This window comes from Aphelocoma coerulescens, chromosome 3 (assembly GCF_041296385.1).
Source record: "Aphelocoma coerulescens isolate FSJ_1873_10779 chromosome 3, UR_Acoe_1.0, whole genome shotgun sequence".
NCBI lineage: Eukaryota > Metazoa > Chordata > Aves > Passeriformes > Corvidae > Aphelocoma > Aphelocoma coerulescens.
Genome location: NC_091016.1, coordinates 42,156,596 through 42,183,957, shown reverse-complemented (window position 1 = coordinate 42,183,957; position 27,362 = coordinate 42,156,596). Strand labels below are relative to the sequence as shown.

At 40.1% G+C, this 27,362-nt stretch overlaps 3 protein-coding genes across 6 annotated transcripts in view; 2 read left to right on the top strand and 1 right to left on the bottom strand.

Annotated features, from left to right (window-relative positions):
• The window catches only part of CNST (consortin, connexin sorting protein), a 45,179-nt gene extending 35,385 nt beyond the window's left edge, over positions 1 to 9,794 (bottom strand). Inside the window, exons 1-3 of one of the 3 annotated variants that reach the window (XM_069009944.1) lie at positions 9,605 to 9,794; positions 7,855 to 7,951; positions 5,563 to 5,584 (exon numbers count right to left, since the gene is read on the bottom strand). In XM_069009944.1, coding sequence (XP_068866045.1) covers positions 5,563 to 5,584; positions 7,855 to 7,857 — 25 coding nt within the window. In that variant the 5' untranslated portion in view covers positions 7,858 to 7,951; positions 9,605 to 9,794. The remainder of the gene's footprint in view (positions 1 to 5,562; positions 5,585 to 7,854; positions 7,952 to 9,604) is intronic. The other 2 variants (XM_069009943.1, XM_069009945.1) reach the window with 2 other exon arrangements.
• A 74-nt stretch (positions 9,795 to 9,868) lies between these two features.
• Positions 9,869 to 20,386, top strand: TFB2M (transcription factor B2, mitochondrial). Its single transcript, XM_069009942.1, has 8 exons — positions 9,869 to 10,198; positions 11,049 to 11,137; positions 12,078 to 12,231; positions 12,634 to 12,782; positions 14,380 to 14,469; positions 16,709 to 16,771; positions 17,975 to 18,126; positions 19,459 to 20,386. Exons 1-8 carry the CDS (start codon positions 9,898 to 9,900, stop codon positions 19,643 to 19,645), a joined length of 1,185 nt encoding a protein of 394 aa, XP_068866043.1. The 5' UTR covers positions 9,869 to 9,897; the 3' UTR covers positions 19,646 to 20,386.
• A 5,557-nt stretch (positions 20,387 to 25,943) lies between these two features.
• SMYD3 (SET and MYND domain containing 3) overlaps positions 25,944 to 27,362 on the top strand; it is a 399,187-nt gene continuing 397,768 nt past the window's right edge. Inside the window, exon 1 of one of the 2 annotated variants that reach the window (XM_069009930.1) lies at positions 25,944 to 26,152. In XM_069009930.1, coding sequence (XP_068866031.1) covers positions 25,989 to 26,152 — 164 coding nt within the window. In that variant the 5' untranslated portion in view covers positions 25,944 to 25,988. The remainder of the gene's footprint in view (positions 26,153 to 27,362) is intronic. The other variant, XM_069009940.1, reaches the window with a different exon arrangement.

Below are 27,362 nucleotides of genomic sequence, written 5' to 3'. Positions count from 1 at the left end.
TCTATTCAAAGTGAATGGGCATTTCAGATGGTTCCCAGTGTTGCTTCTATGCAATATTTTCATTAGCTTTGATGATAAACCATAATAGCTGTATAAAGTCTGCATTTAAAAGCAGTTATAAGCATTTTTGACGATTTAATTAAAAATTAATTATAGCAATAAGTGCTCCAAAAGGAATAACATAAAATTCACTGAGATAAACAGAATATCCCCAACCTTTTGGAATGAATAAAGCATATCTATATGCAATAGGAATTAACCAGTCAGTTTGTTATGATGAAAACCATCTCAAAGAGATACCAAATAGAAAACTGACCATGAGTCCAAGCTTTCTTCTTCTCCCAAGATATAATACAGCAAGTGTTACATGCACAAGAGAATTCATTATGTCCTGCCAGGCACTAATCAATTACAATCGGGGGTGGGGTGGGGGGGGTGGGGGTGGCATGCACAATATACACAGAACAAAATGTACAAAAGAGAACCTGGATCCCAGCAAGGTAAAAAGGTAAGAGTTTTAGAAAGGAAGGGACAGCACTACATTTGGCAACAGCAATTCAGTCTAGAAAAGGTTGCTATGTAAACAACCAAACAGGCTGTCTAGAGATGTTGTGGAATCCCCATCGTTTTAAAGAAGAAATTCAGCACGTCTCAGGTTTAAGGACAGGTAAAAAATAGACACTACCTAGTAACAAAGGAATTTAATTTTCTTTATTGTTGCTGGGGTTTTTTAATCTTCTTCCCTCCCCCCCCCTTTTTTTACTTAAATACAAGCAGCTTTACAAGTTCTAGAGGAAAAAAAAGATCAAACTGATTCCATGAAAATGAAACAAGTATTTTGAAAAACCGGTATGTTTACAGAGTTGGTGTTTCTACCATTAGAACAAAAAAAGGAAAACTGTAGAAACACTAAAATTTAAAGAATGACTAAACCTAACCCACATATTTCTTAAGAAGAATAAATCTGTTGATCTTTCTGATAGCTGGTGTGAAGATACTATAATTTAAATATTGTCTTGCAATGTCTCTCTTCATACTGATAAATAATCTTCCACAAATTAATAAAAACCAATGTGAAAACTGTCATGGCCATACACAATCAAAACATATACTGCAAATTCTTCTTACTGCCCATTAACATCCACATAGAAAGAAAAAAACTGATCTCATTTTATGAACATTTATATTTAATACCAAAATGAAGATTCAGTGATGGGGGGAAACTCAAAATGACACAGTATCTATATGTCACTATGTAAAAACTACATACAACATGGCATTACGAGTCCATTAGCTCGCAAGAAAAAGGACAATGTCTACTGTGCTGTTACAGGAGATAGTAAACAAAAAAGCCCATATGTTCTTTAGAGAAGTTCAAATGCAACTTCTCTGCAACAGTTTGCTTCTTCATCTAATGTGGAAGCCAAGATATTTTATCACCAGAGTGCCCTTGCCTTGCCACAACCAAGAAAAGTTGCTGAAGTTACCATCACAGAATTTGCTATAGAAAGAAAGAGACAGCAGACGAAGGTGGTAGGCAATTCATGTAGCTGTAATCTCACAAAGCCAGACCAATTCCAGCTAGCAGAATTATGCACTGCATTGTGTTTTATATGAAATACAACGGTTGGAATGCTGCTGATTCTAAAGAAAGGGGAATAAAGATATTTGTATGTATGCTTTCATTACCTAACCTGACACCACTGCAGAAAAAAAATCCATGCTCGTGTGCTGTCTTATAGCATGGACCCACTAGTAGTTTATCACTTCAAAAGATAGACTTATATCCCTTTACTGGACAGCCTCACCATGAGAGAATCTCATTAACATCCTCCTGACTGTTCAGTTTGCCCTGTTTGGCTTTGAAAAAAATGTTCTAGGGGTAAAAATATCTTTCTATGTGCTTTCTGCTTCTGTGTCAGATACACAGATTAAGAGGTGTATTTATTCAAATGTGTTAAGTCTGCTGTCCTTCAAGAAGTATTCAGACACAGGAGTGGTTTATCTAATTTCATTGAATTTACAAAAATGTCTGAGCATGAACACTTTGGTGCTTTGGCACTTTCTGACACTGAAGTGACACTTCTCAAGTGGCAGCGGCATTTAAAGGCGCAACGATCTTCACATCTATAAACAGCAGGAATAGTGAGGTTTAAAGAGGAAGCTCCACATGCTATTTTCAACTTCTACGCTTCCTAGTCATACTGCTGATTCACAGTTTTAATAAACAATGATAAACATACTGCCAGGCATAATCTACTATTCCACATTTAACATTACTTTAAAAATATGTTTCAGTCAGCAGCCAAATACAAGAAGTTGGTCTGGGAACAAATTGTAGCTTTTAGTAGAACACATGACAGTTCTGTCAAAAACTTCACACAAACAACTTCTTTATCAGCACTCAAAATACACAATGATGAGTCCCCCAAGTGTCTGAAAAGTTTTGGGTTTCAAGCTTTACTAGAACAAATCTGACTGAATGTTACAAGAACAAAAAGCAACCTCACCATTCTATGCGTTCCTTTTTTTTTTTCTTGTCTGCACCAAAACACCAGAATGTATATTGGGTGTATATATACATATATGGTAGAAAGGCAGTAGACCAGACTGCTTCAGGAGAATGGAGAACTCTCATCATTGCAGCTCTTTTATAAACAGTCTAGACAAATGCTGGTCAGGAATAACCTATGAGTAACTGGTCTTGCCTTGGGATGCATGAACCTCCTTTTAAGTCTTATGAGAAGTAGTAATTTGCCTTTTTTGATTTTTTAATTTTCCTTCTAATTGAAGAACTCCCAGATCTTTGTTACACTTCAGAACATGTGCACAAGTTTGATTACAAAGCATAACAAAATGAAAAGCTTCCTACTAGACAAATTTATGCATCTTTTCAAGGATAGGTACATTTTCCTTACAGGAAAAAAAAAAGTCCTGCAAATCCACAGACTGTATTTATGAGAATTAATCAGCTCAACTCACTTTTATCCAAATCTTTATTTTCCAAGGACCTGATAAAGCTGTCAGACCCTACCATCTCATAAGAGAAGTTGCTAAAAGACATACAATAATATAAAATCTCTCACGATCTCAGGTAACAGTTTTCAACATATATGAAAAAGCAGAGATGACAGAACAGATCCCTTGAAATGGAGATGCAAGAAGAATGAGGCAATTATCTAAAAGTTGCCCAACTGAAGAAAGAAGAGCGTTCAAGATTTTCTGAGAATTAGATTTCATAGTGAGACTGAATTTCATAATTTTTACATACTGATGAGGGACAAGCAAGTTTTATAGCCCTCATCAACACACAGAAAATTAGTATTGTAAAAATATTTATTGAGGTCCTAAATCATATCAAGGCCAGAAGTAACCACAAATAGAATGGAAAGCTGTCCATAAAAGTTATGAAACAATTCTCCATAAGTATTACATACTTGAGGTCCCTCTGTTATCAAGCCTGCAGGTCCAACCAGAAGGTTAATTAAGAACAGAGCTAATTGTTAGAGCTTCAATAATTGCCATCATTAGAAAATCAGAATATCCAGCAGCTCTACTAAATTCTTGCATCAATTTGCTTTATATTTCCTAAAGGAAGGATGGTCTAGTTTCTACATTATTCAGTGTCAGATACAAATGAATGAGATCAAATCCCTTCTTTGCTCTGAACCTCCTCTACGAAGTCAGTCACACTGTTACATCATCTGTATTGCATTTCTTAACCACAAAGTACTGCTATATTTCACAGGGATGTATCAAAGATGAATACAATAAAAGACTGTGAAATAAATATTTTGGTAAAGGGGACCATACAAGGACTGTAAGGAGGTACAATACATTAGATTTGGTCTTTTTTTTGGCCCTTAAATGCCTGAGCAAGAACTCAATCATATATGAACTATAAGAGACCTATGTTAAGCAAATTACAACCCCAAAAAATTAATCACTGGTGTAACTTGGCTGAAGTTAATGAAGCTGCAACCACTTAAGCCCAGTGGTGAATTTAGCCTTGAGTGCTGTTTCAACTCTGCCCCTTCCAACAGGAAGTTATCACAGTAAATTCATTTCTGCTCTAATTGTGTAAATAGATATTGGCTATATGAGCTGTCTCTAACAATTTACATGTATTTTTGACTAATAGATCTTTGAGAGGTTTTCTGAAGCACACAGTTACCAGTTTCTCCATGTAGAATTTGAATGCTTGCAATACCTGAGCCTGTAAACAGAGATCTAATTTGTTTCAGATCATCTTTTTAAAAAACTATTATCAAGGCCACTTTAAGAGGTTTCCATTAAAAAAGGATCTTTCCATTACAAAGTCGCAACTATCACAAACATTAACAAAAACTCATTACTCTAAGGTGGTAAAAACTAACTTAACTTAAAACCCAGAGTGAGATTGTTTCAATGATACCATGACAGAAGAAATTTAACAGCTCACAGAGACACTGAATGACTATTATTTCTCCTGGTGTTAATGATGTCATATTTCAGTATTAAAATAGTAGACTTCAACAGTCTCCCAGGAGAAAAAGAGAAGTCCAGGTAAGAAACTAAGCAGCTCCCAAAACAACATGGAATAAAGAGTAATTTTATATGCCAACTCTTCCTAGGATCAAATCCTCCTAGGATCAAATGTGTAAGCTCTGCACTGTGTATGTCACTTTATAAAATAAACACGAGTCAGTGAAAATGCCAACATATTACTGAACAAGTGACAAATGTATAATTTCAGGACAAGATGCACCCCAATTTGTTTATTTTACCAAACTGGGTCAACTGTAACACCGTAACAACAGAATGAACAACTCCTGAACTGTGATGCAGGTCCAGATGTAATGTTGGTCTAAAGTGATAAGATCATCATGCCCTCACTTAGAGGCTAAAAGCACACAAAATTCCAGGTTATAACCATTAAGAAAAAAACCTCTAAAGTGCACATTATGAATTTCCATATTATTTCAGTAACATATTCACCAAGTGAACTTAAAAATCTTCCTCATATCATGCTCATATTATTAAGATAAAATGAATACCAGGATTAGTTTTAGGTTCTTTCTTTTCTTAACCTAAATTTATTCTGAATTAATCTGAATTTGCCCTGCAGTGTAATATTAATGTTCCAAACAAAAATCCCAAGAAAATTAATTGCATGGACACAGAAAAGCAGTGCTAAAGCTCACATTCTAAGGCCATGCATTAGCAATTCACTTGGGACAGGTGGAGCAGCGCATTGGAACAACAGTGGAAAAAACTTCATGCTCCTAAGCAACTCGGTTCCTAAAAAGCAAGCATGCAACACAGTAGATTTGTCTACAGAAATCTCTGGCACTAACAGCATTTCACCTGTACACTTTCCTTATCAGTTAACCACACAGTTTCAAAGACATCACAGTTATATTGTAAGTAGATTAATAAGAAAAAAACAAGTAAAAAACCAAATCTTAGTGCGACAGGCTCTTGAGCAAGGCAACATTTCAAAAGCCTTCTGAATAAAGACTTATAATGAGACCAACACACAAACACATGCTGAGTGAATTTAAGTCAGCAGAACACGCTCACCAGAATTCAGTGAAGAGAAGTTCTGAGAGAAATAAACAGAAAAAGTGTCTATTAGAATGTTTTCACTCCTGCCCACAAAGTCTTAATAGTGCTTTTCTTTGCATGCACACAAAAAATATTTGCAGTAAATTTAGTGCTGATGAAAGATGCCAGATTGATAGCCCTAGGGACTGAGTTTCTCTGTACACACAGAGTGAGAAAGTTTGTAACCCTGCCAAAATGCCTCATAATACACAGCTTATGCAACCATCTTCACACTACAAAACCCTTCCCCTTTCCACTGAAAATGTTAAAAATATTGCTTAGTGTTCTTTAGAAGGGAAAAAAAACATGGGCACTGTAGTTAGCATCAGTAGGGACAGATTCAAGGCATCATATCATTTAAAAAATGTTTATTTTTCTGAATGGCTCTTTTGTCAGCTGTGAACTTTGCTGCAGTGTTCCTAAGGCTGCAAAGTCAATCTGCACCTGGTATGAAAAAGTTTTCCTATTAAACAGCATGGTATTGCATAACAAAAATAGTGAAGGAGTGGTTTAACTTTTTTATTCAAATAAGCTTATTCTAGCATACCTGACCATACACCTAGTGCTCAGAAACTATCTCAGAGGAGAACTGACTTCACAGTTTCACTTAATTGGTACCTACACAGTCACTCTCCAGTGATCTGCACAATTGATCTACCAGATTTTTAATGGACAGGAACTCCCTATTAATCAGGTTTTCAGTGCTAGGCTGGAATCTGCACTGTCACATGGAGCAGGCGAGCATCCAAGGAACCTTGGATTCTAGTTTCCCTTGCTACTAATAGCTTGGCCAAACAGCAGAACTCCCCCACTCCCTAACCACTGTCCCCCATCCAAATGTCAAGCCATTTTTAATTGTCAACAGAGGACACATAGGAAAGCAGTAAGCTAAGGTTTATAGACCATAACAGCTCTAAATACAAAATCGCTGACCTCTTTGTAAAGGCTGCCTTTCACTTCAAAGGAAGATGTCCAACACAACCCACAGGTTGCAAACTCACTGGCCTCAAACCAGATTGTGGCATAGGATTAAATGCTACTTCAGTTCTTGGGAGATTTCCTTTGTGCCATGTATGGGCTTGAGTGGGGGACAGCGATGGCTAGAAAATATGACAAAGGAATGAGACTACTCTCTGAAAGATTTTAAAATAGAATTCTTCCTAGAGACTCTTTTCCTGAGCGTGCAGTGCTTCGAGCACTTTTGAACAAATCTCTTACTACTCCTTCTACTATTTCCCTTGGTCACCAACCAAAGCATTACAATAAAATTGTTCAAGTATGCTTAATGAAATAAGTGAAAACAATAATTCTGTGGAATCCTGCATCTCAGCAAACCAGAGATGTTTCTGCCAACTCAAGCATGTAGCAGGTTATTTTATTTTCACATTACTGAAGCAAATAAGCTTAAGTGATTCTTTCAGCTCTATTTTAAGAGCTTCTTTCATTTCTGTTGAAAGCTTTTTCTAAAATTCACATTAGAGGAGGTATTTGGTAACATGTAAACTTTTCAAACTTAATCTGTATTCTGGGTCTTTAGAGGAAACTCTAATGATAAGTATCCACTAGGAGGACAAGGAAAAAATATGATCATACAAATTTCCATTCACATACTCATCAGATTATTTTTGTGCAAGATGGAAATTCTGTCAAATTTGTACATAAAATGAAGTACAGGCATAAGAGTTTGAAAAACTGAGATCAAGATCTAGGTACTTCTGCAATTTTCACCCTTACTTAGAAACGACTGTCAATATTTACTATGGCTAAGTGGTTAATACATAGAAAAATAATATTAAAAGGCTAATGCTTTAATATTAACTTGAAAAATAAGCTTTAAATTGGGCCAAATAAAGGTAAATGCAAAAGGTCTTTGGAACCATTGAAAAAAAACCCCATCCAGTCTCTTTACTGTCTTTTTGACCCCCACAACTAATGAGCTCTTTTGGTTCAAGCGTAGCCTGGAATCCAATCAAGCAGGTAACCCTTTTGATTCTCTCTGATTTATTTCAGGAAACAATAATTAGGAGGAAACAATTTCAGAGCACTCAACAATGCACATAAATTACAAAGACATAAGACATAATCTATGAGGTAAGACTGTAAATTCAAATATTTGCATGTGGTGATAGCTGGATTAAACTAGAAAACACACGCCACAATCAGCCATTGATGTAAAAATAATTGTTCAAATGTCCTGCAATACACTTCAATATAATAAACAATTTTCTACGTTGTCATTTCAAAAGCAAAAATATGTACAAAACTTACCATTTTCCTAAGGTTTCAACAGTTTGTCAAAGGTAATGACCAGGTCAGAAAGAGGTAGTCCTTTAAGCATGAAAGATTCAGCATATATCTGGCAGTTCTAGTGGGGGGGAAAAAAAACAAACCATGAGTTTAGCCCATAGAGGCCTGTTGCTCCATCCAGGCAAGCACTGAACTAAAATAAATAAACACATGAAGAAAAGTGTATCATTTCTAGTATATGAAGACTTGTCAGGGCATTTTGTCATTTGGCTTTTATTAGCAAACACTCCTTTGAATAATCTCAGTTGCTCTGAGCAGCCCATTCAAAGATGACCCTAGCACTCCTGAGTCCTCCAACTGACAACAAGAATTTCCAAAAGTCATTAATTAAGCTTAAAACTATACCTAACCTTTCTGTGGCCATAGCTGTCAATAAACTTTGATAAGGAATGCTGAATTAGGATGTTACTAAATACTTGCTCTAAGAAAATAAAGTTCTGCTTGATGTTCTAAAAGTCCTATAAATTACTGAATTATCAGACTAATTAGTAAGAGAGGGGAAAAGCTATTACAACATGAAGTCGAGTTTAAAAATGGATTGAGGTCTATCCCATCATCCAGCTGAACAATCTGTCCATTTCCCTTAAGGCACAGGGAAAATTATTATAGCACTCAGTGTGAAAAAGCAGAATATTTAAAAATAAATTGCAGATACGAAGAACTTCTGCATTTGCTAAGGCACTTTTCTAAATTCAGCCCAGCCCCTCTTCATGCCCCGTGCAGGTCTCCCAAGAAGAGAATAACAAAGCCACAATTTTCTATCCCAATTTCTGTTTTAGAGAGATATACCAAACAGAATGACTTTGTTTAGTAAGTAGGCAAGTATTAATTTCTCACTTCACAAGGAGAGAAACAAGATACAAGAAATAAAGCAATTTGCAGAAAATCATACAGAAAGTCTACTTCTGAACCATTAATTTGAAGACCACTTGTACCCTGTGGTTGCCAGATCTCCCTTGCCTTCTGCACAAACTAGACACGGAGCAAGAAACACGTTTGGGAGGATTCTCTCTCCCTTCCCCATCACACTGCGGCCACTCACCTGCCACTGACAGGCATCCCTAAAGGATGAACTCCAGTTTGGCAGAACTTGAAAATGTTTTGAAGATGGTCTTAAAGTTATTTCTCGTTCAGGCACTGGGGACGTTGCCGGAAGAACAACGTCACTGCTATCGAAAATTACGGCTTAACCTAAACCGTAATTGCAATAAGGTATGGAGCAGAGAGAAGCCGGCAAGCACCGATGCCGGAGATCCGCCGGAGCAAGATCCTGCACCTGCCGAGGGCGGCAGGGCGATACAAACAACCGAGTCCCGAAGTGACTATTTAGCTGCAGACGCGGAGATCAAAGACGCCCGTGAAACACCCAGGCAAACCTCAAACTAAATACGTAGCTCCTGGGACTTTACCGACACACGGAGCGCACATCGCTGCCCGGGCGCCCGGCAGAGCGCTTCCCGCCGGCCCGAGCCCCGCCGCCCGAGCCGCCGCTCGCCTCAGCCCTCCCCGTACCCCGCTCCGGGGGCGCCGCGCCGGGGGCAGGAGCCGCAGCGCCGGCACTTGCTCACCCCGGCCGAGGCGCGCAGCCCGCCCGGCACCGGCACCTTCCCGCCGCCCGCCCGGCGGCCCTAGCCCGCCCCTGGAGCGCCCAGTGGCGGCCGACACAAGCAGAAGGCGGCGGCGGTGTGCGGCACCGGGAAAAGCATCTCACCTTCCCCTCCTCCTCCCCCTGAGGATAAGCCGCCGTCAGCTCACCTCAGCTCCGCGGCGGCTCGGGCGGCCGGGACCCGCCAGCCGGCATGGCGCGGAGGCGCGGGGGCCGGTGCTGCCGCAGGCTGCCGGCGGTGCGGGGCGGGCACCATAGAGAGGGCGGGCGGCGGGAGGAGAGCCCTCCGACGGCGGAGCGGAAGCGCGCTGAGAGGCCGGGCAGAGCAGGAAGTGACGCCCCGGTTGCCGCGGCGATCACGCTGCCGGAGCTGGAAGCGCGGCGCGGGCGGCGCGGCGATGCTGGCGGGCCGGGCCCCGCTGGGCGCCGCCGGCTGCGGCCGCCTCCTGGCAGCGGGGCTGCGGGCGCTGCTCTGCGGGCTGCCGCCGTGCTGGGTGACGGCAGGGCGGCAGTACCCGGCCCTGCGGGTAGCGGAGCCGGCGAAGGAGAAGCGGCTGGTGCGTAAGGAGCAGCGGAGCAGCCTCGTGGTCCGCCGCTTCATCGCCTGCCCGCAGCTGGCGCGCACCGTGTGGCGCTGCCTGCAGCGCGGAGCCAGCCCCGGCCTCGGCCCCCAGCCCCTCCTGCTCGAGTTCGCGCCTGGTGAGCTGCCCCGAGGCTCCAGCGCGACCCAGTGACCTTGGGCGGTCAGTCCGAGCTGTCGCCCTCGCCACCGGCGGTGCTGGCACCCCGGCCCCGCGAAGGGCTGGTGCTGCTGCGGGGAGGGGCCGGGGCCCTGCCTCTCCCGGGATTTCGGGCGGGGGTGGCAGCTGCGTTGCGTTCCGGCGCTGCCCCGGCCGGAATCCCGGCTTGGGGCTGTCCCGGACCCGCTCCCCGGCACCTTCCCAGGAAATCTGGGTGTGGGGAGCGGGGTGTGCCTGGGGGGTCCATTTATGCAGAGCTTGGGGAATGAATGAGGGTGCAGCCTGGAGGCTCGAGTCACTCGTGATAAAACTTTGCTGTAGAGTGACCAGAGATGTAATTTTCTGTCAGGTAATACTGTAGTTTTGTAGGCGAATTTTATCAGTGAAAACACACCCAGGATTATGGGCTATAGTAAGTCCTCTTCAGTTACCTAATGGTTTGGAGGTTTTATGTGTTTATGTTATATGCAGAATGTATTTTAAAGATAATATGGGTAAGGTTTCACGGTATGTTTCAGTTGGCAAAAGAAAAAGTAGTAGAAATATTTGACATGTTATCTCCAGTGCTGCTCAGTATCTAATTGTAATGCTATGCTTAGTGTAATTCAGTGAGCAATCTCAGGCAGGCTGCCTGTAAATCATTTCTCTAACTCTTGTTTTGAAGTGTATTTAAACAAACACAAGCTGTCTCCTGCTGAAGGTGATATGTCCAAAGTGTTGTGTTGGGAAAATCACTAAAGGAAATCACTTAGAAACAAAAATGGCACTTTAATTTTTTTTTTCTTTTTTTAAAAATTTTTCTACTTCAGGTCCTGGGATTTTGACTCGAACTCTGCTTGATGCAGGTTTTAGAGTGGTAGCTCTGGAAAGTAACTCAGATTTTCTTACAGACTTACAGGTACACTTTTGATTCAGTTGCACATTTCTAAAACGTAGTTAAAGGGAAAATGAGAAATTAACTTAAATTGTTGTGTAATTATTACATCAAAAAGGAATTAGGCAGTGATTGTTACTTGCAGCATGTGAAATAATGCCTACTAACAGTAAGTAGGTTGGTATTGTACATTGCAAATGCAGAGTATTTTTTAATTAATTGATTTGGCATTTTGTGTATGTAGGAATTCAAGTTCATACATAGTCTTCCTATGCATAAATAAAATTTCATGCATAAATTTGAAACTAATCTGAGCCATTGTTGATGTTTATGTTTAAGCAAGAGTTCTGTATGAAGCTTTAAGAAATCTGTAAAAATAGTCTTAGTTGTTCTGATTATCTCACAGTGTTGTTTAATCTGTTTTCCTGCAATTGACACTTACATGTGTTGTCCTCTCCTGCTCTCCTGGGCTTTGCATGGGTTCAAAGGGGGTCAGACACAGAGCTGCAGAAGTTGCTGTAGAAGGTTTGCATTACATTGCTGGTTTGGAACCAATGACTCTCACCTGACTTAAAATATGTATAAAAGGCATTCTCTCCACAGATAGGAAGAATTCTAGTTTTAAACTGTTAAAATAAGTGGTTTGCTTAGTGGAGTATAGTTGTTTGTTTGTTTTAAAACGTTGTAGAACATCGTACTCTTTCAAGAATGTGGTTTAAAGCTCAAGTTGAGTAGCACAAAAAAATGTCAAAATGCCCTGTACAGTGAAGGGGCAGTTATTTTATCAGCTGAAAGAAAGAAGCTATTCTTTTTATCAGCTGTAAGAAGCAGCTCTGAGTTTTGACTTCTGTTGACTGGGTAACAATTTTAGGTAGTGCTTGAATGCATTTTTTGTTTGGGTCGGGTGTTTTGCAAAACCAGTTACTATATCCAGATTTGTTCAACTAAAGTTATTTTTATTCAGTCCCTAGAGAATAGCCTGGATGGGCAGTTAAAGGTGATTCATGGTGACTTCTTCAGAATGGATCCTTTGACAAAGGGAACATTGAAACCACCTGCTGTGTCTTCTGACAAACTTTTTGAAACCATGGGTGTAGTAGCAGTTCCTTGGAGGGCAGGTAAATGTTTATGATCCCACATGTTTCAAACGTGTGTTTGAAGGGTGCATAGACAGTTTGGCAACATCTTTGGGATTTGCTTGAGGTGTATGTTCTGTTTAATACACGTGCTGGATTAATGGATACTGTTTTCTACATTTCAGCTTTACTTAAGACTCGTGATAGCTTCAGGAGAACCCCCTGTGGCAATATCAGATAATTATTTGCTTGTCTATTAAAGGTTTAGTCTAATGCAAGCTGGGCTTAGCTTTGACTAAGGCTCGAATTGTCTTTAATTCTTGAACAACATGAGGTCACAGACTTTCTTCTCTTAATTGTTTGTAGTTTAGACATTAGAATTAATGAGAATGTCTAATAAGTAGTGCAGAATTTTAAAGATACTTTTACACACTGTTGAAACAGATGTTCCTTTGAAAATTTTTGGAATTGTACCACAACAGTTGGAAAGAAACAGACTTTGGAGACTTCTTTTCGCCATGTATGAATGCAGTTCCATATACAGATATGGAAGAATAGAACTCAACCTCTTTATAAGTGAAAAAGAGTATACGGTACGTGCAAGGCATTTTACAGGTAATGAAGGTGTAGTGCTTCACAGAACACAAAACCATTTATATTGTGTACTTAATGTTTTTGCTAATGAATTGTTTTTCTACCAGAATTTTAAAGTATTGTCAGTTTCGTACTTGTTCACTTTATGCAGTGATAGCATTGTTAAGAAACATTCTGTTGTCATATAACCACGGATTTTATAAATGTGAAGGCTGGTCCTTGAGAAGCGTATGCAGCAGCAGACAGCTGCTTTCCCTTGTAAATTGTGAGGTGATTAAATTCTGTACCATGCTTTTGCAACAAGTTTGTTTACTAGTTGCAGGTAATAGTTAACGAAGAGTGAATTCAAAACTCAAAAACACAAGTGAAGAGGATACCAAGTCACTAAATACCAATACAGTGAGATGCACTTGTCCTCTTGAGTTGTTTTGTATGCAGTACTGAAAAGAACTGAGGAAAAATATAATGATTTACACTCCTTTTTATTAATGCTCTGTACACTAAGGTGCAGAGCCCTTTCTGGATTACATGTTCCTAATTTATGCTGTCCCAAAACTCTAGAACTGTACTTATACTTCAAGGATGCCTTTTTTCCTCCACTGTGAAACTGGGAGGTTTCTTACAGAGCCGTAAACCATAAACCTTTAATTACTTGAAGTAGACAAGGACTTCCAGGTCTCCTTACACAACCTGTGTTGTGTCTAACACCCCACTGTAAAAATAAACATCTTAAGTATATTCTTCTGTGAAATGACAGGTTTGACACCACTGAAATACCCACTTGTATGGTATGTATTCAATGGTCAGATTTTTTACTAAATACAGGGCAGCCTATTCATTTAATGAAGTCCCTGTTTCGTGTCTGGTTTTTTAGCTTTTCTAGTTATAATAACTATAATGTGAACCCTGTTAAATGAGAGTTGTGTAGTAAAAGCTATTGGAACCTTCTTTTACTGGGCATTGTTGGCTCCTTTTTGTTGGTTGTTTTGGCTTTTTATCATATGACAAGGCTGTGTAAATCTATTACAAGAAGTTAAAGCTCCCTGCTACAATTTACTTCTTTCCTTGCTGTTTTTGGGAATGATCACAAGCTTTTTCTTGCCCTAAGAGTTGTTTGATTTGTAGTATTGATCAGGATGATGCAAGTTGCTTAATGCTCAGCAAGGTCACCTGATGTTTTACTTACTCTGCTTGTGTGTCTTCTTGGGAATATTATTTTATCAGTGCAAGCTGGTAACTCTCCCAGAGCTACAGTTTTTATATGAAATCTGATCCTTATTCCTCTTCTGTGTGAAACTTCTCTGCCTTAAAAGGGACCAGAAAGTATGTGCTGGAGATTCATGCATAGTTCAGTTATCCAAATAACTGCTGTGAAGAAATACATCAAATATTACAATGTCTTCTAGTCCTGTCTTCTGACAAGATATACTAACATAGCACAAAGCATGTATTTGAGGCATTGTGTAACTTTACCTTGGAATTTTAGACTTAACTGAATTTATTACTGTATATATATATATATGTGGATTTTGCTTAGATAAAGACACAGTCTTGGTTTTGTGCAACAAAAATACTTAGTCTTTGCCATTTTTTTAGGTATTAACAGCAAAGCCTGGGGAGTCAAAGATTTATCAAGCACTTACTGTACTTGCACAACTAGGTTATGAAATTGAACTGCTGCATAAGGTAAGAGTTTTGTACCAGCTGGTATGGCCTAATGCTATGGACATGCATTTAGAAAAGGGTTTATAGTGGTTTACCATTGTAAACTAATTGGAAGCTTGTCTTATGTTTAAATCATTTGGAGAACTGTTGAAAACTTTTGTAAAAAGCCAAAACAGTCAGGTTTTGTGTAAAACTTTTTCAATTAAGCAACATTGATATTCACTATGATGTCAGTGTTTTCTCTGCAAGCCACTGTACTCAAAAACATTTATTCTCAGAACCTGGTAGATAAAAAAGAGATATTTAGACACCAGATATATCTTTTCCATTCTGCTAGCGGTTGTGTGAAACTAGAAGTTTGCCTTTCCAATCTGTCATAGTCTGCTCTTTGTTATATCATGTAGATTTTGCCATCATGTATGCTTTGGATTTCCTAAGATGTGTTCAGTAGAAATTTTTTTGAGTCTTGGTGCTTTAATGCATACCTGCTTCTCCTACTAGTCAGTACATTCTTACCTTGTGAAACATGCTATGGGTTTAGTTTTAATTTAGTTTTAATTTTTTTTTTTATGTTGTTCCCCCCACTTCCCCATGAGCACATGGCCATCAGCGTTCAGTTAGTTTATGCTTTTCAGATTTATCTTTGTGCTCTGTTTTTCTAGGAACCTACCTTCATAGTTTAGATGCTTTGCTGATCTAAAATTAGGTTTCACTGTCTTTTGTCTTCCAAATACCTTATGCTACAAGGTATATATTAAGGTAAATATTAAGAAGTTGAAGAAGAGTACTTTTTGAAGGTGGTCATCTGACTAACCGGGATGAAGTAAAAGTGGAGGCATTTGATGTCTCTTTTGCCTCAGTCTTTAATAATACTGATAGACCTTGGGCTGCCTGGTCCCCTGAGCCAAGGACCATGAGTATGGGAACAGTGGCTTTCCATTTATGGAGGCTGAAACTGTAAGGGACCAGCTGTATCAGCTGAATGTTGTCAGGACCATGGGGCCTGATGGAATTCATCCCAGAGTACCTGAGGAGCTAGTGAAGTTATGGCAGGACCTCTCTCAATCAGGTACCAAAGGTCTTGGGAGTCTGGGGAGGACCCTGCTGACTGAAGCTGGCCAATGTTATTCCACATGCCCCACAAAGAAGGATGTGAGGGAAGATCCTGTGAACTACAGACTTTTTAGTCTAATCTCAGTACCTGCAAACATTATGGAGTACCAAATTCTACTGGGTACTATTAAAGTAATTTGAAGAACAATGTAAAATCAGGCACAATTAACATGGGTTCACAAAGGAAAGTCTCATTTAACTCATCTGACACCTTCCTATGATAAGGTCACCTGCTCAGTGGATTAAGGGAAGATGGTGGATGCAATTTTTCTGCATTCTGGGGAGGCTTTTGATACTGCCCCTCACAGCATCTCTCTGGAGAAGCTGTCCAGCTGTGGGGTGAGTGGGTTCAGGGTGTGCTGGGTGAAGAACTGGCTGAAGGCAGAGCTCAGAGGGCTGTACTGACTGGGGCTACACCTGGCTGGCCACTGGTCACCTGGGGCTGCTGGCTGGCAGCAGCTCAGTCTGAGTCAGCAGGGTGTGCCCTGGCAGCCAGGAGGGCAAACTGCATCCTGGGGTGCTTCAAAAAGGGCATCATCAGCCAGTCAGAAAAGGTGATTGTCCCACTGAATTCAGCATTGGTGCAGCCTCACCTTGAATACTTGGGCAGTTCTGGGCCCCACAATTTTAAGAAGGATGTGGAGGTCCTTGAATGCACCCAGAGGGCAGCAAAGCCAGTGAAAGGACCAGAAGGAATGTTCCATGAGGAGCAGCTGAGGGCTTTGGGCTTGTCTAGTTTGGAGCAAAGGAGGCTGAGGGGTGACCTCACTGCTCTCCACAGCTTCCTGAGGAGGGGAGAGGGAGGTGCTGAGCTCTTCTGCTTGGTATCCAGTGATAGGACACGTGGGAATGGTTCAAAGCTGTGCCAGGGGAGATTTAGACTGGACATTTGCAAGCATTTCTTTGCTGAGAGGGTGGTGGAACACTGGAACAGGCTTCCTAGAGAGGTCGTCGATGCCCCAAGCCTGTGAGCATTTAAGAGGCCATTTGGACAATGCCCTTTATAACATGCTTTAACTTGCCCAGCCCTGACGTACTCAGGCAGTTGGACTAGATAGTCACTGTAGGTACCTTCCAACTGAAATAGTCTATCCATTCTAACAAAACACTTTATTTAATTCCGTAATATATTTGCTTCCTTCCATAGGAACCTTGGTCATCATTTGCAACTAATTTGAAAAATGGGGGACTGGCAGTACCAAAAACTGTGGTAAGATTGTTGTGTACAGTTCTCTTCTTCTGAAGATGCAGCTAAATTACTTTTAATTAAAGGATAAAGTAACTTTATAGCAGCATTTACAGATTTTTTTTAGCAACTTTTCTAATTAAAATTTAAGGCAGCATGTAGATTCATCAGAAGTGAAGAATTGCTATTAGCTTAGAAACTGAAATAAACTAGTATCTTTATTGTCTGTGATGGAAAAATTATAGTGAATATATAGCATAAAGGAATATGAATAGGTATTTTTCAGAGAAAGTTACTGATGGTCACATCTACCTGCTTGAACAAAACACAGTTAATAGCACAATCAGTATGCTGCTGGTTTTGATTAAAATAGTTATTCACATGTCTATTGTAGATTTTGTGTGCAAGTTAATTGTGCAAAAGCATGAGTCTCAAAACTTAAATCTGAGAAGTGCAAAAATACATTGTGTAAAGTTATTTACTTCTCTCTTTTGGAGAAGTAATGATGTTCCTTTGTATAATAAAAGAACATCCCTATTTAATTCTGATAATATAAAAGCATGTTTACTTAATATTTTTAAGTTTCATGCTCCCCAGTAAACTGTTGTGGTACTGTATTGAGTGTAGTTTGCAATGTTTCTGTAATAGATGACTGTGTGTGCCTTACATGCTTAAATTGTGTTACTGAAAAGCCATGTAGAGAGGCACATCAGGTGGGTTATGTAAGATGTACTAGGACAGCTTTAGAAGTACAAATATCAGATCTATTGGACAATATATCTATTGCTGCCAAAACAGAAGTACATTTGTTTCAGTTGAAGACTCCACTTTGTCCCAGGTTAATAAAATCATCATGTTGTAATAGTGTCTTTAGTGTTACACTCACATAATTCCATCTTATATATAACGGCAGGTAGTAATACCTTGCATAGGAATACTATAGGCCATATAATATCTTGAAAACTCACATCAAGCCAATATTGTCTACTTCAACTAAGAAAGTCCAGTTTAAAACATAGAAATAAACCTCAAGTGATAGTATGTTTCTTTTGTTTTCTATTTCCTTTTCTGTTGGAGGCACAGGGAGGTGAAGCCTCATCTTCCAATGAAATCATCTTGTTAAGACTTTTAATAAGAAATGTTGCTGGTGGCAAACATAACTTTTAGCTTAAGATAGATACTGTCTTAAAAAGTGATTTTTTTTCAGTGACTTTGTTTTTCTTGCAGCAGGTGCCAAATGACCATTTATGTTTGGTACGACTGACTCCTCAACAAAATCTATTTACAGGAGGCTTGAAGCCCTCAAATGCATCGACCTTTATTTTCATGGTGAAACAATCTTTTGCTAAACCTAAGTCTAAACTTACTGATAGATTAAAGTAAGTAAGAAAGAATTACAGTTTTTATACTTTGGGGAAATACATGAAAATATTAAAATATGCTCCCAAAGCAGTATTTATTTGCAGATGAAATACAGCCTTTTAAAAAACTAATTAATTAATTCTTAATTAATCATGAACATGTAGAATAGAAGATTTAATTTGTGCAACCCAAAATACAGTATTTTGGGGACTGTTCCTGGCAGGAAGGTTGACAAGTATTTAGAATGTATATGTGCAGTAATTCCTGTACTTCCAATGGAGCTTAGGTCATGTATCTGCAAGAAGTTTTCACTTATTTTACAGATACAAGAATAAAGCCACCAAGCATTTTGCAGTAACAGGAATTAAAAGCTGATTAAATTAAAAGAGATTCAGCTTATAGCAGACATCAAAGTCACACTAATGAAAAGAAGCTGAAGGTTATAGAAGGTAGAATGGGGATGTCCTCAAATGGCTGTTATCTAATTAAAAAGTAAGGCTTTAGACTTTACCAATTATGCAACTTTCTTTCATACTGGTTTTGGTATTACACTGGAGCTATTTGCTTTCCTTTATGATCAGTAGATTTCTGTTTTCCAGAAATGGAAGGTGTTCACAGTCTGGAAAGCATTGGCTTCTTGCTGATGAAAATAATGAATATGAAAGTTAATTTCCAGAAAGGGGGAAAAAATAAGCTACTATATTCCAGTAACTCTTAGCAAAGAGAAGTGCAAAGAGCCTTAATGGATTTCTTTCTTAAAGCTCAGTGGTGTACCTCATCTCCACTTGATCCTTCAGCCAGGAAGTTGAAGGCTTCTAATATGCATCTTCTGTGTATTTATTCAGTCTTTTCCTGTCTGGGAAATAGTTAATGTATGTGCACATTTATAAAAGTATAGCTTTCATAGCTAAGATGTAGATGAGAGGAGGGCAGATACATCTGTTTATATATGGAAGAAAATACCTGGGAGGTGTAAGTCACTAGTTCGTGCTATACTGAGTTATCTTCTTGACGACTGCCTTGGCTTTAATTTCTCCAGCACTGAAACACCCTTTTTACATTGTAATGCCTGTTACTGACTTATGCATTTGGGATGGATGAGGGAGGGAGAACACCTATCCTGTAATGAAGAGGTTTGTGTGGTTTGGTATTATTTGCTATTTATGTGTTTTAATAGCAGAGGTTTCTTCCTGCTTGCAGTATGGATTGAAAATAACTTGTATTGCAAGAAGAGGTTAGCTTCTTCTAGAAGCTTTGAAAGAGTGAAGTGGACCTTCAGATAATGTTTCCTGCTTTTTAATTTTTCACAGAAAGAAATGCTCCATTATGATTTTGTTTGTTTGTTTCAGTTCATGGAGCTTGGACAATAGTGACACGTTACTGAAAGCACTAGAAATTCCCAAAAATGCTGCAATGTGTCACTTGTATCCAGAAGACTATAAGCGTCTTTTCGAGGCTCTGCAAAACTCTGATATGTTCGCTGAAACCTTGTTCCATGATGAAGTCTTGGCAAGTACAAGGATCATGAACTTATAAATTTAAAGCTTTTGGAAGATCACCTTTGCTTCTGGAAGATTACTTTGATAAAAAAATGATTTAAATAAAATCGGAGATACCATTAGCTAGATGACTTCCTGTCCAAACAGGAAAAATTTAGCAAGTAACAAGAGCCCTTCTACATAGGATGAAAGTAATGAATTCACGGTTATTTGTTCACAATCCTATTTGGAATGGACAAGCTTTGCAACTTTTGCAGGAGCTTAGTAGCTTGTGTTACTTTTGGATGTACACTTCAATGCAACTTTTTGTTACACTGTTGCTCTATATATACAACATTCGAAAAAAAAATAACAGACCAAATAACAATTACTTGTCTGGTTTGTATTTTAGTGCTTAATGATTTGAATGCCCTTTTGACAGATTCACAAAAATACAAAGGTCTGTACAACCAGTGTCTGCTACATTGTCCGCTTTTCTGAATTTGCAGCATAAAGTCAACATAATGCTAATAAATTAATAGTGGTTTGTTAATAGAAGAGAAGGTAATGACAGGGTGATAAAGCATTAACCGAGAGTTGCTTAAAATAAAGATTGTGTTATCCCTGAGGAAAACTTGTAGCAGTTATTTCTTTTGAAAATAATGGGGCAACCTCTACTAGTTGATAACACAGTACACAGACACCCACATCTGTATAGGGATTATTTTAGGTCTGAAAGTCACCAGATATTCAGTGCTGTATAAATGGTTTTGAAAAAATAAAATCATCTTACTTGAAACCTTTGCCAGTATCTTTCTTTAATGTGTAATACATGTACAAAAAATTACTCAAAACCATATGCTATTAAAATTCTGGTTTTAGCCATAATACTCCATAAGGCAACCTGTTCCTAATTTCTCTTTCTGTCGTGCCATGTAACTGTTTTGTTGTTGTTCAACAATGCTGAGAGATTGTACTGTTTTTGTGTTCTGTATTGTACCCGCTGGGAAGAGCTGTGGCAAAAAATACACTTCTTTAGCAAAGCACCAGTTTATAAAACACCATTTTGGTGAAGGCTGAGCTATTTTCAGGCTGTGGATAACAGTAGTGTCCAAAACAATGCAAACAGAGACTTGTATTTCTTAAGCTTAGTGTGAGGTACAGATGTGATAAGCATTCATCTCTGTGTTCCTCCTGCAGTTCTGGCTACAGATGAAAAATTGACTTTGAGCAGCCTCAGCTCACTCTGCTAGCTGGACTGCTGCTCTCTCTTGAAGCTGCTGCTAAGCTTTTCTAATGTTATGATGAAACTCCTGGAAAGGCTGAGGCTTAATTTGCAGTCTGTCTCAGAGCCTTGCTGGTGTTCTGGTGTAGGTTGTCAAGATTTGAGGCTTCATTCCTGTTTACATCTGACTACTCCAAAGCCAGTCATTGTAAATTGACAATGAATGGCAAACTTGCATTAATGGAAGCAATTCCACCTTTTTCAGTCTCATTGATGATAACTGTTTTATCTACTGGTCTACAAGACTGCTGTGTCTCTGGGACTCTGTGTCCCCTCACACCCTGAATCAAAACACCTTGCTCTTGTAGCATGACGTCTGATACATCCAACATACCAGGAGAATTATTCAATACATGAAATGTAAGAGCACCATGCCTAAATAAATTTCTTCAACTGTGTGCTGATAACATTTCAAACATGAACTGAAAAAAAAAAAAAATTGTTTTCTTTTGATGCTGTTGGAAAGCAGCATTTAATGAGCCAATGCAGAGACTTAACAGCAGGAGTCTGTAAGTGGAAGGAATATTGCATAACAGGAGACTTGAAATGAGATTTAATGCTCACCAGAAATGCACTGTTAAGGCTAAGTGTACGCAATGTTTAGCCCTGATCACAAATGTGAAATGGAAAGAGAAATGCCTGCCATTATAAAAATGAGTTTATTATTCATGGAAAAGATGGAAAAAATGAAAATTACTGCTGTATGTGAATAAATACTCAGGGAGTGAAAATTAAGTAGGTTTATGTATTTGATTAATTGGTGCTATCCACTCCGAAATTCCTACTGTTGCAGGATTATAGCTTTTGTAAGATAATGTTGAATGTAAACTTTCACTTCACTTTCAAATTTTAAATTGTATATAAAGGCTTCTCCTACATTTCTTATGATTTTTAACCAATGCTGCACTACTTGTCTTCCTTTCCTTTGCATAACTGTGGTTTTTTTTACTTCAAGACTGATTTAATACATGAACCTCTGAAATATGAACCACATGTGACGCACCATCCAGTAGAACACTTCTGGGTGTTGCTCCCACTCTTCCAATTTCTTTGAGGAGCTGCCCAAAAATGGCTTTTGGCATTCCATATTAAAGCACCAGTACATCATACTTCGTATATTGATTGTAACTTTAGAGATGTTAAATCTTTTCCCATGTGCCTCATGATTTGTGCCATCTGTCTGGGAACGAAAATTATGACTGTGCTAGCAATTGCCTAAGCTTTTCCTACTTACCTATATTAAAATCATAACAAACAAACAGAAACAGAAACTTGATCCAGTTACTGAGAACTTTTGCCACTGGGAATTACTGGGTCAGTTCAGTTGAATTCTATAGTCAGTTCACTTTAGATCTAGAAGAAGGGTTTGTGACCTTGCAGTAATTAACCCAGTAGGTGCTGTGATAAGGGGTTGTTAAGGTGGAATGTGTCTGTACCGGCTACTAAACCTGTTCAGCACTGGACATTTTAATAATTAGAGTTCAGCCTTGCAGGCTAATGATAATGTTGATGAAAATACCAGCATAAAACTTGAGAGAAACAGATTATGTTGTTAGTTTAAGATGTGCAAATGTGATAGGAAGAAACAGAGGCTTCCTGAGAAGCATGTTGAATTAATTGTTTTGTCAGCCTGAACACAATCTGTGGGGCTGCAGATTGAAAACTCCAACCTGAGCTTTGTATGACTTTAATTAGCAAAGCCATACCTTTCTTCTGTAAACATTGAGAAAACGGAAATAACAAGTAACTTTTCCAGAAAGGACAAGTCAGTGGGAGATGTTTATTCACTCACATTATATCCTTGTTTAACAGCTATTCCATCTTTCCTTGTGTAGGCTGTTTAACTTGTCACTGCTGAAAATAGGCACACTGACTGTCCCCAGCTGATAGAACACAACATGCAGCAAGCACATGAAGCCCAAGGGAAATTAGGGGTAGTTAAGATACACCAAATGAAACAGTTGATTACTCATAATGTAAGTCTTTTAACCACTGATGTAGTTGATCCTATTGATATGACCCCAAATAGACAAACATAAGCTTGCTTCTGCCGTTTGAAGGAAATGTGTTTGAGGCAGGGAAGATACAAATAAAAGTAGAAAGGTTTTGTAAATTTCCCAGTAAAAAAATCAACAGATAAAATCTATGTTACTGTGTGTGAAATTCATTATGAATTTGTGCTTAAAATGCTTCTGCAGTGATTTTTAATTTAACATTCTAGAATCAGTTTTTCACTAGCACATTGAAAGTGAAGAGACATCCTCAAAAGATATGGGTTCATAGAAGATTGGTCTCTACTTGCAAGCTTTCAACTAACTATTTAATAGCTATTCTTGCTGTTAGTGACACAGGTTTTGTACAATCCAAAATTTAACATTTTTTATTTTGAGCCATATTTTGAATCCACAAAAAATCCATTTTGTGCTGTGTTGTTTGGAATGGTTATTGCACATTTATGAGTAAGGAGCAGAATTTGAATTATTTTATTACTGCAGTTGTTTCTCTAAATTCACGTTGTAAAACATGCTGTCTTGAGATAGAAGAGCTAAAGCTCCACTACGGTGTCTCCCGGCAGTGAGGACATATGACTAATTCAGCAGCATCAGCCACAATTAAGTGATACTTCCTACAAAACTACCCTCATTACACTCCTTGACAGCTGCTTCTGTCCAGAATGTCATGCATTTCAAACAGCTGTTGAGAAGTCTGACCTGTTTAGTTTAGTGGGTGACTTGGTCATATAAAAACACCACACAGATAACAGGGATTAAATTCAACTAAATATAGTCATGGGCTAAATAATCACTTACTGGAATATATAGCCCTAGCATCATTATGCTTTTGAGAAAATTCAGACTGATGATTCCAAAAACATCCAAGTTGAGCATTCCATTGATCACCATTGCTCAGACTGTTGAATGGCCCTCCTAAACAGATTCATCCCTAACCTGTAGGTGTATATATCCAGAATCAGTTCTCTAGGCCCTTCATACAGATGTCCAAATATCTAACACTGCATGCATTAAAATGTTTAATACTGTGTTTGAAAGCTTATTTATACAGAAAATCTCCATTACTGCAATTACATTTTCCTATCACTTGACATACAATGTCAAGCTAAAAGCCAGTTTTGGGCTTCTGTGTCTTATTTTACTGTACAGCTTATGCCAAGCTGATGGAAGTCCCTTTTTTCATGCTTCAGTTTTTCCTAGAGTAGCTGGGTTCTTCAAGGTCGTGATTTTTGTGTGTCAGTGAGACAGAAGACTGTCATTCCCTCAGATGTGTTTTTGTACTTTGCAAGGTGGTTGTGTTACTGGACATATAAGTGAAAAATCCTGACAAGAAAAACTGAGAAAATAATGAAAATTACATCTGGTATTGTTTATTTATATTAGCTCTTCCCCAAATGCACTTTTTGCAGTTCATGGGTAGGCCTTTAGGTTCATGTTTTTTGTTTGATCATTAATTTCTTAAATTTAGCCACTCATAGAGATAGATGTTAACTTCTCTTATTACTGGGCTTGTTTCTGGTACAGGTTTTGGGTGATGCCTGCTTAGAAACTCAATAAAACAGCATAGACAGGGAAATGCAGAATATTTAATAGGTGAAGAAGTAAAGCTACAGGCCAAATACAGAGGTAATTGCCTAATATTTTAATAACTGTTAAGGTTAATTCTTGAGAATCTCACAGTATCACAGTAATTTAACACATTTTAAAAATTTGCTAGAAGAGCTAAAGATAAGCATAGTAACATGCATAATGATTTCACTAACAGCTAGATTGCTGTCAGTTCTTTTAGTAATGAATTACATCATTGCAGCATTTAAGCAAATGTCAAAATATATTTTTCTGTGAGAATCCTCTGGCTTGAGGTACCTTGGTTCTTCCTAATAGCAGTATTTTAGATATGCATATTGCCATTCCTGATTACCTTGTTGTAACTTGGATGAAACAATTCCAGACTGAAATAATCAGCACTGAGAACAAAACTGAGTGGTTTTTTTGCAATGCAAAGCAGCTTGGCAGAACTCGTAGGTCTCAGTGTTCTTTGACAGCACGAGTCAACACTCCTTTCCAAAACACAAGCCCTACCTCCCTCTACAGATGGGATAAGGAAAACCAGATACAGTCTGCAGTTCAGCACATTTAGCCTGCATCACGTGTATAATCTCATAAATGAATGGAAGTTATGCAGACCCGTACAGAATGCACTTATCTCATGGGCTTTGAGCACCACAGTTTCAGATTAATGCTTAATCCTGCAAGTGTTTTGCTTTTTCCATTGTCACTTATCTGGACCCTCTAACTCGAGATTCTGACAAAAAGTAATCTGGTGTATGGGGTGCATTCTCAGTGAAAAACACTGTCAGGTCTTAGGTGCCCAGCAGCTACTGGCCCAGTCATACTTTTTTGTATTCAGATCACAGTGAGACTCAGAAATACATCCAGATGCCAGCTCATAATGTCGTACTTTGGGATGTTTTTTGACAGAATCATTACCATAGCTCTTCCTTTGTAAACCAAACTGTTTAATATTTTGTGTATAAATACCCAAAGTGAGGGTGGAGGATGGAGCCAGGCTGTGCTCACTGGTGCCCAGCAATAGGACAGGAGGCAATGGGCAGAAACTGATGCACAGGAAGTTCCACCTGAACATGAACTTCTTTACTGTTCAGTGACTGAGCACTGGAACAGATTGTCCGGAAAGGCTGTGGAGTCTCCCTGACTGGAGATATTCAAGATCCCTCTGGATGCAGTCCGGTGCAATGTGCTCTGGGATGCCCCTGCTTGAGCAGGGAGGTTCCACCAGATGACCCACTGTGGTTCCTTCTCATTAACCCGACTTATTCTGGGATCCTGTGATATACATTATTAACTGTCTCTTCAGGCAAAGGGTCACCCTGTGCCCCACGCCGCTCAGCGCGGCTGTGCTGTGCTCGCCCAGGACACGCGTGTGCCCCAAGCCCGGGCTCCATCCCTGCGGGCCCAGCTCCCGCCCGCCGCGGGGACCCCCGGCCCGTGCCCTGAGTTAGGATGGCGGCGGCAGCGCCCGGTCACGTGGCGGCGGGGGGCGGCCCGCGCTCTCCTCTCCCGGTGGCGGCGCGCGCGGCAGGATGGAGCCGGCGGCGCTGGAGCGGTTCCACAGCCCGGGCAAGGGCAAGGGCCTCCGCTCCCGCCGGAGGGTGCGGCCCGGAGAGCTGCTCTACCGCGACGTGCCCTTCGCCTACGTGCTCACCAAGGAGCAGCTGGGCAGCGTGTGCGAGCGCTGCCTGCGCAGGTACCGGCCGGAACGCCGCCGCACGGCCGCCGCCAGCGCCGCCCCTTCCGCCGGGGCGGGGCCGCGCTCTGCCTGCGGGCTGGGGGTCTGTGCCCGGAGAGGAGCCGGCGGCGGCGGGGGTCTGGATTGGAGAGGAGCTGGCTGTGCCGGCCGGGGTGGGGTCGGGTTGGGTTCGGGTTCCGGAGAAGAGCCGGCTGTGCCTGGTCGGCTTTTTTTTTTTTAATGGCTGTTTTGAAGATGTCGCCTTTTCCCGGGCGCGGGGAGTTCCTGGGGAGGTTTCCCGGGCAGGCAGCAGAGCCGGCGTGGCTCGGTGCGGTGCCGCTGCTCCGCGGCGTTTTCCCGCCGGGCTGGCGATGGCGGGAGGCTCCCAAGTCCGGCGGGGGCAAAAGGGAGCCGTGCCCTGGGCATTCGCAGAGCTGAGGAGGCACCAGCCTTCATGAAATAGGCAGCGGGCCGTGTTTGAGTTTCCTGTCGCCGGCCCGGGTTTATCCCGTGTAAGGAGCACGTGGTTTTGAGTCATGCCTTAGATGAATGGCTACCTTCCTCCCGCAGATCCTTACAAGTGGAAACCGACAAACACATAGTAACTTTCTGTGTTTGTTTAAAAGGAAACAAACAAAACTGTTTTCTGACCTTGAGCAGTTTGCCAGCAAGCTGGATTGTGATGGAGCTGTTTGAAGAACATCTGTATATTTATATCTGAAATATACTGCTAGATAAGCCAAACCCCTGTATAATTGCCAAGACATGAAGAAGAGAGTCAGGACAAAGTTCGATACTGCCAACTTCTCTTTTTTTGGTTTTTGCTTTGGTTTGATTTTTGTTTGGGTTGGTTTTTTTGGGGGGAGTGGGCAAAGGAGTTATTTTGAAAATATTTGAAGTTTCATTTGTTGAAATAATCCAGGTGATTTGCTTCAGTAGTTTACAGGGCATCTCAGCTTCTGTGTAAAGATACGAGAATGTGATCCTCATTTAATCAAAGAAAAATTTATCAATGTATCTGAGGCGATGCTTGCATCTTACTTCAGCATATTGAAAAAAAATCCCAACCAAAGCAAAAACCCAACAAAAACTCCTCCAACACCCCCCCCCCCCCCCCCAATAAACACCAAACTCAAAAGATTTCTGGCTGTTATATCTGTGAAGTCTGACTCGTGACATCAGAATCCTTTGGGGTGGTGACTGAACCTTTTCCACTTGAAGTTGTGAG

Coding starts and splice junctions, on each gene's coding strand:
- TFB2M (XM_069009942.1), top strand. CDS start 9,898: ATGCTGGCGGGCCGGGCCCCGCTGGGCGCCGCCGGCTGCGGCCGCCTC. Junction 11,138..12,077: donor ATTTTCTTACAGACTTACAG/GTACACTTTTGA, acceptor ATTTTTATTCAG/TCCCTAGAGAATAGCCTGGA. Junction 14,470..16,708: donor AAATTGAACTGCTGCATAAG/GTAAGAGTTTTG, acceptor TTCCTTCCATAG/GAACCTTGGTCATCATTTGC.